The 19,006-nt window shown below is 35.3% G+C and overlaps 1 protein-coding gene across 1 annotated transcript in view; it reads right to left on the bottom strand.

Moving 5' to 3' along the window:
- Positions 1-18,633, bottom strand: part of LOC106878869 (uncharacterized) — a 31,022-nt gene extending 12,389 nt beyond the window's left edge. The window contains exons 1-2 of the mRNA XM_014928210.3: positions 17,787-18,633; positions 1,038-1,328 (exon numbers count right to left, since the gene is read on the bottom strand). Of these exons, the coding sequence (XP_014783696.1) occupies positions 1,038-1,300 (263 nt within the window). The 5' untranslated portion in view covers positions 1,301-1,328; positions 17,787-18,633. The remainder of the gene's footprint in view (positions 1-1,037; positions 1,329-17,786) is intronic.
- Between the last annotated feature and the right edge of the window lie 373 nt (positions 18,634-19,006).

Genomic DNA, 19,006 nt, shown 5'->3' with positions numbered 1-19,006 from the left:
TATATGCATTTATTTATAAATACAGTCAATTCCATCACCTTTATTATAATAATAATTCATATTTCAAAATTATTTACATACTGATAGTGATTATGCAATATTTATATTTTAATTATATTACTAAAATTCCCTTCAATTTATTAGAAATTCCTTTAATTAATTCATATTAATTCTGTCATTATTGTCTTCCATAACCTTTAAAAATTTTAACACCGTGTTCATATTTCATTACACTGAGATTTACATTTAACATAAAATCTATTTCATCTGATGACATAGCTCAAATTCTGCATTATTTACCAACCCACTCAAATGGGCGATCAGAGAGTCTTGTCAGTTTTGGTTGGTTTTGAGCTGAGGCATGATTGTATGGTTAAGAAGCTTGCTTCACAACCTTGTGGTCTCATGTTCAGTCCTACTGCATGATACTTCGGAAACATGTCGTCTGATAAAGCACCAGGTGAACCAAAGCCTTGTGAGTATATATGGCAGATAGAAACTGAAAGAAGCCTGTTGCATATGCATATGTTTGTGCGTACACTTGTACACATGTGATGGCTGTAAACGAACATCACTGTCAAACTAGCAACATTGTTTATTCCCAGTCATTCATGAAAAACATGTCTTGTCATAGGAAATATTACTTTGCTTGGAAACAGGCAAGGGTTGGCAACGGGAAGGACATCTTTGCTGTAGAAAATCTGCCTCAACAAATTTATTCTAACCTGATGGTACAGTGGATGCTAAATTGTTAATGATAATGACAAAAGCAAGAGGGAGGGAGGGAGAGAGAGAGAGAGACAGAGACAGACAGAAAGGAAAAGAGAATGAGAATATTTAAATTTAAATTACACACACATAGCTAAATGGTTGAGAAGGTTACTTCTCAACCATGTGGTCTCAGGTTCAATCCAACCACATGGCACCTGGGGAAGATGTCTTCTACAACTTCAGAAGTTAAAAAAAAAAAATTGGGAAACTCAATGAAATGAAAGAATTCAACAGATGAAATTAAGAGAATTAAGAGACATACTTACCTAAGGATATTTTTATCAGGTCTTAAGGTTTGGCTGTTGTTATTAGAATGTTTGAGAACATTTTTCAAGCACAGCAAGCAGAAAGTGTGATTGCACTGTAGAAATTTTGGTAGGTGTTCTTGTTTGCTGAATTTCTCCCGACAAATCATGCACCGCAAGAAGTTCTCCTCAAAACTACTCTCATCAATAATAAGGTTACGACCCGATAACACAGCATTGTCTTCATTCATTGCTGCCAGCATTGTAATGCTGAAACAAACCATTTAAATCCTTCTGCAAGAAATTTGGGATCTGGAACAGAAAAGACAAAAAAAAAAAAAAAACCATAACTGTAATGTGTATATGTGTTAGATGGATACGGGTGCATGTGTGGCTGTGTGGTAAAAAGCTTGCTTTCCAGCCACATGGTTCTGGGTTGAATCCCATTGAGTGACACCTTGGGCAAGTGTCTTCTACTACAGCCTTGGGCTGACCAAAAATCTTGTGAGTGAATTTGGTAGACGGAAATTGAAAGAAGCCCATCATGTGTGTGTGTGTTTGTCCCCCACCACCGCTTGACGACCAATGTTGGTTTGTTTACATTCCTGTAACATAGTGATTCAGCAAAAAAGACTGATAGAATAAGTGCCAGGCTTAAAAGGTAAAAAAACACAAATCAATAAGTTCTAGGGTCGATTCATTCGACTAAAAATTCTTCAAGGCAGTGCCCTGGATAAAAAAAAATTCTTCAAGGCAGTACCCCAGATAAAAATGAGAAGAGAAGTCTGAACAAGGGGAAATATTAGCTTACTTGCAAACAGATAAGGGTTGACAACAGGAAGGGCAATCAGCCATATAAAACCTGCTTTAAGAAATTCTGTCAGATTCCATTCTACCACAGAACAGTTTGTCATTAAAATAACGACCAGGACAATGGCAATGATGATGGTGATGCTGATACATTTTTCATACTGGCACACAAATGAGTTTCTGCAAATGCACTGCACTCATGGTGCAGCTCAAAGCTTTATCAAGGACAAAAATGAAATGCGATTTTAATTTATCCAGTGCGTGTGTGTGTGTGCGCGCGCGTATCTATCTATCTATCTTTACACACACACACACACATATATATATATATATATATATATATATATATATATATATATATATATATATATAAAACAAAAATAGAGAAGCCCGTCGTATATATTTATATATATATGTATGTGTGTGTGTTTGTGTGTCTGTGTTTGTCCCCCACAACATCGCTTGACAACCAATGCTGGTGTGTTTATGTCCCTGTAACTTAGTGGTTCGGCAAAAGAGACCGATAGAATAAGTACTAGGCTTACAAAGAATAAGTTTTTTTTTTTGCTCAACTGAAAGGCGGTGCTCCAGCATGGCCACAGTCAAATGACTGAAACAAGTAAAAGAGTAAAGAGTAAAACAGTATAGAGAAAATCACATCTTTAATTGTTGAATTCACCATACAAAGCTGACAATCATTTCTGTTGCATCAGTATATTTAGATATAGATAATATCATTGAAATTAATATATCTGAAAATACATGTTGACACATCTTCAAGGCAATCCAAAATCAATTCAATCCAAAGTGGACTTATCTCCAGTACACAAATGCATACAAAAAGAATGTTGAGCAGAAACATAATCTAAGAAAAGCTATTTTTGATTTCAACTCTTAGACTATATTTCTTCTTAACATTCTTTTGTATGTTTTTGTGAACTGGACATATTTTCTTAGTTCACTTTGTATTTAACTAATTTTGGATCACTTTGAAAGCATTGTGTTAGCATGTATATCTGGATATACTAATTTAAATGATATTTTCTGTATCTAAATATGTTGATACAACAGAAACTATTGTCAGCTTTGTATGTTGAATTCAACAATTATTTTTATAAATGTGATTTTCTCTAACCACATTTTTGTTGTCTAATACTCTGAATTTCTTGAAATTCTTCTAAATGATATTTGGATCTACTTGTCATACATGAGGAATTACCTTGGACATGTATTCTACTTGCATTTATTGGTGTCTGTTTGATGTAGTTAACTAAATTTGTTTAAAACCGAGTGCTTTATTGATGTTTGCCTGGATTTTAAAATCCCTTTTTCTCTTCTTCTTATATATATATATGTGTGTGTGTGTGTGTGTGTGTATACGAGGGGCCTCTCAGATTCACACACTTATTGCAACGGCCCTTCAGTTTTTCTAAGCCCTGTAAAAGAACTTGGAAGGTTGGGCTTTCCTGATACCCTTAAAGCCAGGAACTTTTCAGCACCCCTCATACATACATACATACATACATACATATATATAAATGTCGGAATTAAAGGAACTTATTTATTATATGTGTTTTGATCCATTTATTCTTTATTATATCAACTCAAAATACATCACTTTAACATGGAATTTCTACCTTTTAACCAGGTATAATATACCAGTTTCTTTGTGAATTTTGCTACCCTGGTAACTATTAATATATTTACCTTATCGAAGTTTTTCAACTAAGATAATATAAATACATACATAAATATATACATACATATATATATATTATATATATATATAGGGGTTGGACAAAATAATGGAAACACCTAGCATCATATCATCATAATTTTGAAATATCTATAAAACTGTCAAAAGCTTGTTTATTTTTATGTTTTTTGATTTATTATTAGTGTTGCTTAATATGTTTTGCTAAAATTGCTGTTCCTTTTCAGATATCATCAGAAAAAGCTAATTAAAATTCATTAAAATGACAGATCTATTGAACTTTCAAAGAGGTCGAATTATTGGTGCTCGTATGGCAGGCACTAGTGTAACAAAAACAGCTAAAATGTTTGGATATATCAAGAAGCACTGTCTCCGGCTGAGTATACATGTGGAGACAGCCAAAAGAAGCATCGGATCCAGACTGCCTTCTTCCACTGTTAAACATGGAGGAGGATCTGTGATGATCTGGCGGGAGAGTGGGGGCATATCTTGGAAATCCGCTGGCCCAATGGTTTCCCTTCATGACAGAATTAATACTGAAAACTATTCAAGCATTTTATCTGATCAAATTCATCCTATGGTTGCAGAACTGTTTCCGGAGGGAAACATAATCTTTCAGGATGATAATGAATTAATTCACACAGTTAAAGTTGTTACTGAATGGCATTTTAGTGAAGTTGAACATCTTATCTAGCCACCACAGTCCCCAGATCTCAATATGATTGAACAGTTATGGTGCATTTTAGAAAAACAAGTAAGGAGTCAATATCCTCCACTATCATCACTACAAGAACTGGAGACTGTTTTAGCTGAAGAATGGACAAAAATTCCTTTGGAAACAATTCAAACTTTGTACGAGTCCATACCTCATAGAATTCAAGCTGTAATCACTGCCAAAGGCAGTCCTGCCCCATACTAAAATAAATTTGTTTGGAATTTTAAAGTGTTTCCATTATTTTGTCCAACTCCTGTATATGTATGTATGCATATGTAAATATACACTCTTTTCAGTGATGTCACATTAACAAAAAGTGAAACCTCATAAAATTCAAATCTCTCAAATTTTATGAAGACTTGTTGCTGCTGAGGAACTCAATAAATAGTTAGTTAGATCTAAATCATTAATATAGCTATTTCTAAAAATACATCAGGAATGCACCTCCATTGGTGGGGCAGTGATGGCAGCAGCACCACTTTGGTATATGTCAGGTATGCGCGCGTGTGTGTGTGTGTGTGTGTGTGTGTGTGTGTGTGTGTATGTTTGTGTACCCTTGTCTTGATATCATGTGATGGTTGTAAGTGAGTGTCATTGGTATATAAGTGGTGTTTCTATCCAATCTTCCGTGGAAAACATTTCTAGGCATGGGGAAATATTACCTTGCATGGAAACAGATGAGGGTTAACAATAAGAAAGAATATCCTGCTAGAAAAAAACTGCTTCAACGAATTTTGTCTGACTCGTGCAAGCATGGAAAAGTGGATGCTAAATGAAGATGATGAAACAATGAACACAATTAGTAAATTAACAGACGACTTAAATAATGACTTAACGCAAAAGATGTTGGACTAGCTCATTAATTTTGAAGTAAAAACAAGCATCTTTTATGTATTGCCAAAAATCTGTATAACTAAAGAAATCAATAACAGCTTAAAAGACTTCCATACATCATATGGGAAAATTTCCAAACTATCTGATCTAAAATTATATCCAACTATTGCAGCATCAACATCTACCACTCAACAATTAAGCAATTTGCTTGACATAATTTTGAAACTATTGTGCAAATTTTCCCTAGTTTCATCAAAGCTAACATGGATTTCCAAAATCATGTGTCAGAAAGAGTAAATATGGAGAAAGGATAAAAGGTAAAGTCGACCTTGGAAGAACTCAAACTCAGAATATAAAGACAGACTAAATGCTGCTAAGCATTTTGCCTGGTGTGCTAAGATTCTGCCTTAGACCAGCTTAATAATGACAAAGAAAGTTATTTTTTTACTAAATTCTTCATTACTGATACTAACTTATCTGAGAGCAGCCCTGGTTCTGTGATACAAACTTCAGGTTTTAAACTGATCAAAATTAAAGCTATCCATTAAAATTGTGTGTTACTTTATGTTCTAAACACCAGCTTAATAATGATACAGTTATTTTACTAAATTCTTGATTATTCTACAATATCAATAAAAACAAAGACAATTTATTTCAATAGAAATATGGTAATAATAGGACTAATCAGGCCTACCACTCAAGAACAGGAGCATTCCATTTGATGGTCTCTCATATGGTTTATTTTGCTAACATGGTTTGGTTGATATGAGATTTTGGTAGAAAACACTAGCTGAAGATGCCATACAGTAGGATTGAACCTGGAGCCATGACCATACTTGTCCTTGGCATGTATTGTTGTTTTTTGAATTGAACTGACACTAAACAGACACTATGTTGAGGGAGATATTGTGAAATTGTGGTGTTCAGGCCTTAGATGTTTTAATGAAAGAAACGGGGAATGAAAAGCTGGTGGATGGCCCTGTTCTATATTCAATTGCAAGGAGTTCCTTAGGGAGTTATAATATAAAAGCTATCATTTATTCTATACATAGTGGTGTACACGTGTGTATATATATATATGTTTACACACACACACACACACATATATAGGGAGAAATGTGTATGTGTGTCTGTATACTTGGTAAGTGTTTCTCTAATTGATACACGTGTGTATGTGCATGTGTAAGGACGTGTATTTGCATGTGCATGAGTGCTCCTGTGCTAACACATTCACACAAACACACACACACATTTATATACTGTTATGCTACCAATCAGCTTGTCTACCACACACACACAGACACATACACACCACACAATTGTTAGTGCACACTCAGTGACGCATATCAGTTTCAGTGGGCTGGACTTCAGGTTACGGTTAACTTAACACCACTCTCTCTCTCTCTCTCTCTTTCCCTCCCTCTGTCCTACCACACTCTCTTTCTCAGTGTATATGTATGCGTGTACACATTACATTATATATAATGTATGTAGATCTAACCCTTAGACTCAACATATGTAACCTACTCCACTCTTACTCTCTCCATACATATTTTTATATATATATATATGCATATACATGTGTGTATATATATATGTGTGTGTGTGTGTGTGTGTGTATTGTTTTGTTCATCTGTTTCGACCTGTGTCTTGTTTGTTTATTGGTTGGTAGTTTGATCAGATTCTTATAATATGCCTATACATAATATATGTTTAAATGTATATATCACATTATTCTAGCACCCCCCCCCCCCCCCCGCCACACACCCACACTTATTATATGCTTCAACTATATATATGTACACACACACTTGTATACAAACAAACATATATTAACTCAAGGACACACACACATAATATATATATTATATATATATATATGAATACCTACCTACACACACACACACCCCAGACACAAACTGGCAAAGTGATGAAGGAAGTAATTGCTGAGGGAGACGACTATGACCTAACAAGATGTTCTGCAGACTCACATGATTTCTAGGCAGCATTTATAGGTTTTCCCCTCATCCTCCACACCCAACCACTATTGTACATCCATGTTCGATATGTCTGTCGTTTATTTGCTTCTCTTCCTTGTTTTGTCTATTAGTCCTTCCTTACATTTCACCTTCTTCCCATTTATTCCTTATATCTATCTATCTATCTATCTATCTATTTATCTATCTATCTATCTCTATTCATCTATCTATCTGTCTATCTATCTATTGATCTATGTACATCTCTACTATACCTTGCACTAAACAAACCTATCTATTTATTTATCAGTTTGTCTGTGTTTATCTATCAACCTATATATCTATCGATCTGACTGTTTATCTGTCTGTCTGTCTTTGTCTAACTGTTTGTCTGTCTATCTCTCTTTCTCTATCTATCTATCTATCTATCTATCCATCTATCTATCTATCTATCTATCTATCTACTCATCTATCTACCTATCTATCTATCTATCTATCTATCTACCCACCCACCTATCCATCCATCTACCTACCCATCTGTCTTTCTATTTATTTCTCACCCCACCTCTCTCTCTGTCTATCTATCTGTCTTTCTTTCTCTCTGTTCATTCACTCATCTCTGTCTCCTATTGATGTTCTATTATATTTCCATTCCCACATTGGATATTCATAGGAATTTTTATAGGAATATAATTTGCCTTTTATGTTGTCTGCCTGCTGTCCATTATCATCCAGCTTAATTCCCTAGTAATTAAACTTCTTTTATTACAGAGCTCACATTCAGTGGTATTCCATGAATCACTGTTATAGCTGTAAACAGCCTTCAACCAATATTGTTAACCAGTGTGTTACTTAGTATTTGGCAGTTTTTAAAGTATGCAATTAAAGCATTTACATTTCTTGGTGTTGGTTTTACTGTGCTCTTTAAGACATGAATCCTGCTTTTTATATGCCACACTGTGTTTTCATTTTTTTTCAGTGACCAAAGGGTAGCAAGCTGGCAGAATTGTTAGCATGCTGGATAAAATGCTTAGTAGCATTTCATCTGTCTTTACTTTCTGAGTTCAAATTCTGGTGAGGTTGGCATTTAACTTTTCATCCTTTCAAGGTCAATAAAATAAGGACCAGTTGAGAACAGGGGTCAACGTAATCGACCTACCCCCTCCCCTGAATTTACTGGCCTTGTACCAAAATTTGCTGTTATTCTCAACCCCCTCTCATATCTATTATTGATACTTCCCTAACCTTTGTTCATCCCTCATTATATCCATCCTCTTGTATTACTGATCACAGTGTATCACCACAGTGTATCACCACTCCTCTCTCCCCCCACACAGTTTACATCATCTTCCTGTTTCTTGCTTATCTACAATTTTATTATACTGCTGCTCACCACCCCTTTTGTACTACCACTTATCTCCTCCTCCGATACCATTCTCATTTCCTTCACTTTCCCTTCCAAATTCATATTCCCCATTGATTATGCTTCCACCTTTGCTTGCCATTCACTGCATTTACTTTTATCACCATTTCTACCCATCTGTCACTGTCCTTTTACACTCTCATGAACTTACACATTCATACTTCCCAATCTTCTAATCCTATTCTCTCTCTCTTATATTCATCTTCTTGTACCTTCAAAGTATGCCCTGATATCTCATCATCAACATCTTTAACTCTCTTTTGAATGGTGGGTAGCCATGTTTCTCCTCTACAACAAGATACCTGTTCCAGTCCCTTCTATCACATTTTGGCCTCTCAGTATCTGACACAGCACATGCTTTCCCACAGTAACAACCTCAAATAATATATCCATACTGCAACACCAAGTAAACACCCATATCAGATAATAATCAATGAGGTGCATGCTAAACAGTGAAAATACAAACAATAACATACCTATTTATTCATAATACATTCTGGCAGATTTACACATGAATCTGTTTGGCAGACATTACCATGCATAAACAAATAATTTGTTTGATGATTTCTATAAATAAGAGATCATATTCTTGTTAGATACATCAATTCAATGGAATAACTTTGACTTTGAGACCTACAATACAGCCAAAACACAGTGGTGTCTCAAAGTCCTCTACACCAGTGAGTCTCTTATGTGATGAGCAAACATTGTCTAAAAGAAGCTTTCTATGATGAAGAAAAACAACAATATTCAGATATTTGCCTTTGAATCTGCCAGAGTATATTAAGAATGAATAGACATGTTATTGTTTGGATTCTCATTATTCTGCATGCACTTCATGAATTATTATCAGTTTGGCAGACATCAGCATGCAATTTGTTTACTGATTTCTATTAACAAGAGCATGTGCTCTAGTTAGATTCAGTGGTCCAGTTGGGTATGTGATCCAGTTGGGTATAGAGTCAGTGGTCCAGTTGGGTATCATCACATCCAAAGGATGATACACAAAAAAATCAAAACACTGCAGTGTTTCAATGTTCTCTTACACTGGTGAATTATGTTCTGAACACAAATCATCTAAAAGGAGGTTTTCTCTGATGATGAAAAGTGGCAGTAATCCTAGATATTTCTGGAAAATCAGTCACCAAAAACTATGTAAAAAAAAAAACAAAAAAAAAAAACAAAAAAAAAAACAGGCAGCACAAAACATCTAGATCCTAATTTTGGCTTCTTCCTTCAAAAAGCAAAAGGAACTTAAAAAGTTCAAAGCTTCAGGGCAAGACAAATTCATGAACATACCTAAAACATCTAGAGTTTGAAGAAATCTCTGCATTCACCAGCAGCTATTATTATTTGTACCAATATCGCCAAATTTTCAGAATCCAGAAGCAGGTGAAAATTTCAATAATTCTAAAGCCCTAAGTAACATCAGGTAGACCCATCACTCTCCTACTCACACTCTAAAATATTTTTGAAAGGCTAATCTTTGACATCACTAACCATCATGCTTTGCTTTTTAAATTACAGCACAAGACTCAACCAGCTCATTACTCCCAAATTCAACACAAAAAAAAAACATGCTGTTTAAAAAAAGAACTCTGCCACATGTACCATTTAAACTCTTGGTGACATAAACAAAGCTTTTGACTCTATACAAAATAAAGCTCAATGTCACCTAAAAAACAATACAAAATACCTGCTAATAAACTACCTGTCACATAGAGAACCACAAGGAGCTACTCTCATGGAAACCTTCTTTTCAGGTGCTGAATAACATCTCTCCTTCCCATGTTCCCTCCATTCCAAGTTTTCAGAGTTGGCACTGTCAATGTAGGCACATTGAAATGTAGATCTAGTTAGATTGTTGAGATGCTTGAATGGAGGTGTGGCACATAAAAAGTACCCACTACATTCTCAGAGTGGTTGGCATTTGGAAGGGCATCCAGCTGTAGAAACTTTGCCAAATCAGAATGGAGCCTAGTGCAACCTCCCAGCCTGCCATTTCTCAGTCAAACTGTCCAACCCATGCCAGCATGGAAAGCAGATGTTAAACAACAACAATGATGATGATTGACATGAATTTCCACACTTTCATGAAACATACAGACAACTTCATATGCAGATGACAGCACATATTTGTTTGTTATTCTCTAGACACAGTTGCAGAACTACCCAGGCACTTTTTGAATCACTGAAAAGTTTTGTTCAACAACAGATTTAATGCTACTCTTATCAAATCTAATGTTTCCTTTCTTTCCAGCAGCATTAGAAAGCATCAGGTATAACCAACCATTCTACTCAAGGACATCAACATGCCACACATACGGGAGACCCAAATATGGGAAGTTGCATACAGTATGTTCACAACATTGGCAATGAAATACACACAAAAAAAGGACAAAATAACACACAAACATACTTAATCACAAATAAAACATAAAGAAACAACAACAATGATATTCAAACAATAGAGAAGATCCATTATGGATTATACCAGTTTCATCTGGGACCCTAATTTCTCCACTATAGTCTACAATAAATTACAAAGAAACAAAAACAGTGTACATATGTATGCACATCACATCCAGTGGTCACTTGCATAAATATAAAAATACTAAAAACAAAAGATGATCCTCCAAACAACCCTGTACATATACAGCACCTCAGTACATTACAACTGCATCAACGTCCTAAAAACACTATCTTTTCCACTCAGCGCAGAAAGTAAAAGGGATACACCATAATCATCATCATCATCACTGTTTAAGCATCTACTTTTCCATGCTTGCATGGATCAGACAGAATTCGTTGATGTTAGAAAGGGCATCCAGCCACAGAAACCATACCAAAACAAACATTCAGGCTTGATGCAGCCCTGCAACTTGTTGGATCCTGTCAAGCCATCCAACCCATGCCAGCATAGAAAATGGATTTTAAATGATGATGATGATGATGATCGAGTCCTTGTCTCCGACTGAGTACAGCAGGGATGTAATGACAGAAGTAACGTCGATGCTAAGCCTGATTAACAGCTTCAAGCTTCTAGGCTGATCAGACTCATTTCTCCAATGTCCCAAATGCAACTGAGATCACAACCTACACCTTGATTTTCAAAGTCTAGGGACCCATCTCTAGAGACAGAGCTGCAGAGATACACAAAAGAATGCACTCGTCAAGATTGGTCCCCTTAAAAAATATATTTGGTTCCCTATAGAAGTGAAGGCAGTAGCACCAACAAGATTTGTAAAGAGATTATGTTGGGCATTAAACTTGTTGCATAATTTCCTTAAGGAATTATTTTCTTCAGCTTCTTGGAAAAATTAATAGCAACCCTTGTATCAACACTGGCAACTTTATCAGTCATCTTAATGCCATGAAAATTAGTGCATCTCTTTAAACGTTAAAATCAGCCTTTACTAGAAACAAAATGTTTTACATTAGAAATTGCACCTTCTGCTTCTTGCAAATAGTAAAATAACCTTTTAGCTTTCACTTGAATAACAATAGTGTCTTTCAGAACATTATATCCAGTCTGATTGCTGATCTACACACACTCAAGAGTCATTCTATTTTAAGCATCACTTGTTCCAGGCTTTTAAGCATTTGATCTAATCTTAGCATTATAGTCACATATTATTTCCAAAGTAGACATTGTAAGCTTTAATGTTTTTGTAATATGATTGAGTTTTTCTCCTACATCAGACCTACTTCATTAAATACTTGGACATTGTTTTTTCATAAGTTTGAAGTGATGCTTAAAATGGAAAGGTTCTTGAGGGCATGGATCAGACTGGGTATAATGTATCAATAAATATGCTAGTCATTCACGTGTAAATTAAAACTTTGCACGAGGATTTGCAGAAAGCAGAAAACACAATTTCAGATGTATAACATGTTTTTGCTTGTAAAGGATGGTCTGAAAGGTTTAAGAAATGGCTTCATTTCCATAACATTAAAATTACTAATGCAGCTGCCAGTGCTAACACAGCATTGGTTTCAAAATATCCTAAGGAGCTGAGCTGAAGCAAATTATTGGTGAAGGAGGCAATCAGAACAAAGGCATCAGAAGGAGGCATCAGAACAAATGAATGATATTAATGAGACTAGGATTTTTTGGAAGTCTATGCCTATTAGGATTTTTATTTTTAGTTAAGAAAAATCAGTATCAGACTTTAAAGCCTCAAAAATTCTTGTGGAAGGAAATACTGGTGAAGATACAAAATTAAAGCCCCTAATTATATACTACTTTCAGAATCCAAGAGCATTCAAGGACTATGCTAAGTTTAACCTGTCTGTGATTTGATGTTGAAACAAGACTGGTTTAGGGAATTATGTTTTATCTTATATAGAAAGGTACAATGTCAGACATAATATTTCCAACAAAGGATTGCTTCATTTAGACAAAACACCAAGCCACCCAGTGCAACCTCCCAGCCACCTAGTGCAACCTCCCAGCCTGCCATTTCTCAGTCAAACTGTCCAACCCATGCCAGCATGGAAAGCAGATGTTAAACAACAACAATGATGATGATTGACATGAATTTCCACACTTTCATGAAACATACAGACAACTTCATATGCAGATGACAGCACATATTTGTTTGTTATTCTCTAGACACAGTTGCAGAACTACCCAGGCACTTTTTGAATCACTGAAAAGTTTTGTTCAACAACAGATTTAATGCTACTCTTATCAAATCTAATGTTTCCTTTCTTTCCAGCAGCATTAGAAAGCATCAGGTATAACCAACCATTCTACTCAAGGACATCAACATGCCACACATACGGGAGACCCAAATATGGGAAGTTGCATACAGTATGTTCACAACATTGGCAATGAAATACACACAAAAAAAGGACAAAATAACACACAAACATACTTAATCACAAATAAAACATAAAGAAACAACAACAATGATATTCAAACAATAGAGAAGATCCATTATGGATTATACCAGTTTCATCTGGGACCCTAATTTCTCCACTATAGTCTACAATAAATTACAAAGAAACAAAAACAGTGTACATATGTATGCACATCACATCCAGTGGTCACTTGCATAAATATAAAAATACTAAAAACAAAAGATGATCCTCCAAACAACCCTGTACATATACAGCACCTCAGTACATTACAACTGCATCAACGTCCTAAAAACACTATCTTTTCCACTCAGCGCAGAAAGTAAAAGGGATACACCATAATCATCATCATCATCACTGTTTAAGCATCTACTTTTCCATGCTTGCATGGATCAGACAGAATTCGTTGATGTTAGAAAGGGCATCCAGCCACAGAAACCATACCAAAACAAACATTCAGGCTTGATGCAGCCCTGCAACTTGTTGGATCCTGTCAAGCCATCCAACCCATGCCAGCATAGAAAATGGATTTTAAATGATGATGATGATGATGATCAAGTCCTTGTCTCCGACTGAGTACAGCAGGGATGTAATGACAGAAGTAACGTCGATGCTAAGCCTGATTAACAGCTTCAAGCTTCTAGGCTGATCAGACTCATTTCTCCAATGTCCCAAATGCAACTGAGATCACAACCTACACCTTGATTTTCAAAGTCTAGGGACCCATCTCTAGAGACAGAGCTGCAGAGATACACAAAAGAATGCACTCGTCAAGATTGGTCCCCTTAAAAAATATATTTGGTTCCCTATAGAAGTGAAGGCAGTAGCACCAACAAGATTTGTAAAGAGATTATGTTGGGCATTAAACTTGTTGCATAATTTCCTTAAGGAATTATTTTCTTCAGCTTCTTGGAAAAATTAATAGCAACCCTTGTATCAACACTGGCAACTTTATCAGTCATCTTAATGCCATGAAAATTAGTGCATCTCTTTAAACGTTAAAATCAGCCTTTACTAGAAACAAAATGTTTTACATTAGAAATTGCACCTTCTGCTTCTTGCAAATAGTAAAATAACCTTTTAGCTTTCACTTGAATAACAATAGTGTCTTTCAGAACATTATATCCAGTCTGATTGCTGATCTACACACACTCAAGAGTCATTCTATTTTAAGCATCACTTGTTCCAGGCTTTTAAGCATTTGATCTAATCTTAGCATTATAGTCACATATTATTTCCAAAGTAGACATTGTAAGCTTTAATGTTTTTGTAATATGATTGAGTTTTTCTCCTACATCAGACCTACTTCATTAAATACTTGGACATTGTTTTTTCATAAGTTTGAAGTGATGCTTAAAATGGAAAGGTTCTTGAGGGCATGGATCAGACTGGGTATAATGTATCAATAAATATGCTAGTCATTCACGTGTAAATTAAAACTTTGCACGAGGATTTGCAGAAAGCAGAAAACACAATTTCAGATGTATAACATGTTTTTGCTTGTAAAGGATGGTCTGAAAGGTTTAAGAAATGGCTTCATTTCCATAACATTAAAATTACTAATGCAGCTGCCAGTGCTAACACAGCATTGGTTTCAAAATATCCTAAGGAGCTGAGCTGAAGCAAATTATTGGTGAAGGAGGCAATCAGAACAAAGGCATCAGAAGGAGGCATCAGAACAAATGAATGATATTAATGAGACTAGGATTTTTTGGAAGTCTATGCCTATTAGGATTTTTATTTTTAGTTAAGAAAAATCAGTATCAGACTTTAAAGCCTCAAAAATTCTTGTGGAAGGAAATACTGGTGAAGATACAAAATTAAAGCCCCTAATTATATACTACTTTCAGAATCCAAGAGCATTCAAGGACTATGCTAAGTTTAACCTGTCTGTGATTTGATGTTGAAACAAGACTGGTTTAGGGAATTATGTTTTATCTTATATAGAAAGGTACAATGTCAGACATAATATTTCCAACAAAGGATTGCTTCATTTAGACAAAACACCAAGCCACCCAGTGAACATAAATGTTCTGACAATGTGAAAGTGGAATACATCCCTAAGTACACTTTTTTAACTCCAGCTGATGGAACAGGGTGTGATAGCAAACATCAAGACATTACCTGAGAAGTACTTTGGAATAATTTATAAAGGAAACTGATGGGAAACATAAAGCTGGGAAAAGAGCAACATAATGGATGCAGTGGATAACCTAAACAACTCATGAGATGAAGTGAAACCCTCAGCTATGACTGGTGTTTGACAAGATCAGTGACTTTGCAGATTTTCCATCATCAGCAAGTTGTCTATATTGAATTCGCATATGATGTAAGTTTGATGAAGTCATAGAGGATGATGCGTTTGAGTTACTAGTGTGTCATTAAGAAAGTATGTTTGATAAGGAGGTGATGATGTTAGAAGCAGAGGGAACTGCAGGACAAGGACAGGGCATAGACACTTCACCCACACCGCTTCAGTTGACTGTGAGGAATATATCTAAAGGGTTGGCATTTATAAAAGAAGGTCTTCAAGTCTTTGCTGATAACAATTCTCATGATAACATAGCATAATTACAAGAGGAGTTCATAATGAACTCTTTTTTATACACAGAGCCATACAAAGAAATGGTATGTCCTCCAGCAAAGAAGATCTGACGAAGGAATAGTAATTCCGAAATATCATCGGACTATAGATAACCAAATTACAACAGGTGTATAGTCCATTTTTTGTTCTATAGTGCATTGTTATACCATTCTAAACTTTTAATTCTTTATCATCATCATCATCATTTAATGTCCATATTCCATACTTGCATAGGTTGGATGGTTTGACAGGATCTGAATTGCTAGAGAACAGCATCATGCATCAATGTCAACTTTGGCATGGTTTCTACAGTTGGATGTCCTTCCAAACACCAACCACTTTACACCATGTACTGGGTGCTATTTTTCATGGCACCAGCACTAGTGAAGTCGCCATGCAGCTTGCAATATAAGATACCCTTCTCTATATCATTTTCTGTTTCATAAACAAGAAACAGAAAACAATATGGAGATGTCAAACAACTTTGGAAAGCTGTTCACCCTTGAAACAGATGCCTATGATGGTGATCTGCATGGCAGAAGATAGTGCCTCTCACCAACTTCCATTACATCACCATCTATTACACAGCAGTCAACATTATTTGTGGTAAGTACATAGCAGAAACTGACATTACTGTGTTCTTATTTCTTTCCTAATGTATTTTACATTAAAAGTTTCTTTTTTATGTACACTGAGTACGTGTTAAAAATTGATATTTTCATGCATAGAAATGGTAGTGAGCTGGCAGACACGTTAGAGTATTGTGAAAAAATAAAAATTAAAACCAATGATTTGCAGTATTTTTTCCTAATTGAGTTCAAATACCACTGAGGTCAGTTTTGCCATTTATCCCTCAGGGCACGATAAAAGTAAAAGCAGCAGTGAAATACCAGATGAGGCTGGAGTGGTATAAAGCTACACCTTCCCCTCAAAATTGCTGGCTTTGTGCCTAAATCAGAAACCATTATTATTATTATTGTTGTTGTTATATTATTCCCATTCGTATTAGCAAAAGAAAAGGAGGCTTTTTTTAAAATTTATTATGTGGAAACCAATAGCAAAATAAGTTTTTGTGTAATAGAATTATTTCACATGCTGGCAAAATTTTCAAGAATACAAAATTCAATAATGTGGAGGATAATGTAGATACATACATTCACACACACACACACACACACACATGCATGCACGCACATGTAGATATAGATATATATGCATACATACATACACACACACACACACACACATATATATATACATATATATATATATATATATAGCTATATATATGTATATAGATAGAAATATATATACACATCTATCTATATGTATGTTTGTATATCCACACATACACATATATACGTATATATATGTATTTATATATACATACATGTACATATATATATATATATATATATATAGATGTGTGTGTGTGTATATACACACACATATATACAGACAGATACAATATACATACATACATGCAAACATAAATACTCATTCAGATGTACACACATACATACCACTGACCCCACCACCAGATATAGTTGGATAAACAAAGAAATGGATTACGTACTCAATACATGCTGTTGAGTGTATTCATTTGTAAACGAACATAATACATGTCTATACTTCTCTCTACACACACGCACATAGTGTTACAGTGTACAAAGGGGAAAAAAAAATACGGGAGAGGTGTTGAGGTACCGAAAATTAAAATAAAATTAGTTATTTATTTAGAAGGTGACGAGCATTGAAGAAAATAAACTAAAACAGAAGCAAGGTTCAGAACAAAAGGATTTTTTTAAATGTATAAACGTATGTACATGTATTTATATACATATCTCTCACCTGGGTTGATCCGTACGCCTTGAAGCGGCTACAAACCTGATGATAGAAGATAGGTGATGATATTAATGCCCAGATCTGCTACAATGAATGAAATGTTAGCTCTGGCTGCTGTTGTGGTTGTATTGATTTTAGTGGCAGTGATGGTAGTGTCGGCAGTGATTGGTAACCACAAGAAAAGGTGGGAGAGAGAGAGAGAGAGAGAGAGAGAGAGAGAAAGAGAGAGAGTGTGTGTGAAAGACTGATAGGAAGAGTAAGATTGAGAGAGAAACAGAGAAAACAGAGAGAAGAGGTCGAAAAAGTGTCTTGAGAGAGAGAGAAGGAGAAAGAAGAGCTTTAGAGGCAGTATATATTGTGCTTGAGAGGAAGTAAAAGAAGAAGATAGAAAGAGAGAGTTTGTTCATTAATTTAATCGATTGTGTTTTTCTGTTGATGATAGATCGCAGTGTTTCCATCTCACTTTCTCGCTTCTTTCAACACACATTGTTTTAAATCCCATAGTTGCTAATTTAATAGCACTTCTGTCCATCCATCTATCTATCTATTGATCGATCGATTGATCTCACACTCAATATGTACATGTATGTATATTTGTTTTATTTCAACAGTTCTTTAACTGTTTCTCTCTCACACAAACACACACATACACACTCACGCTTGTGCAAATACAGATATTTTTGATGTGTATACATGTGTGTATGTATATATATATATATATATATATGTGTGTATATATACACACACATACATTAAATTTACGCTCTACCCCTCTCTCCCTCATTCTCATTATTTTCTTACTACTCCCCTTCCTCCCACCACTTCTGCCTTTAAGTATTCCACTTCCCGTATTTCCCCTTTCCTCACTGTTTCCACCTTTTCCATAACCTTCCTCATTTTCCTTCCTCCCACTTTTAACCTCCTCTTCTTGTTCAATCAATCCATCCTTTCCCCTACCGCATGCTCCTTTTTCGCTCTTTCTTTCCTACTTGTATTTCGGATCGCTTCTCTCTCCCTCTCTCTATCTGTTTAACCTTTTCCTCACAATCCTCCCCTTCTGATACACTCCATACGTTTTCGTTCACTCACTCCACTCACGCTCTCTCTCTCACCTTCTTCTCTTTCATCGCTTCATTGACTCTCCTCCTCTCTCTCTTCCTCTACACTTTCCATAACTTCAATTTCACCTTTTCTTTTTATCTTCTTTCTTCCCATTTCAAATTTCT

This window comes from Octopus bimaculoides, chromosome 7 (assembly GCF_046866305.1).
Source record: "Octopus bimaculoides isolate indiv1 chromosome 7, ASM4686630v1, whole genome shotgun sequence".
NCBI classification, from domain to species: domain Eukaryota; kingdom Metazoa; phylum Mollusca; class Cephalopoda; order Octopoda; family Octopodidae; genus Octopus; species Octopus bimaculoides.
The sequence above is the reverse complement of the archived record's forward strand: the minus strand, read 5'-3'. Positions and strand labels throughout refer to the sequence as shown.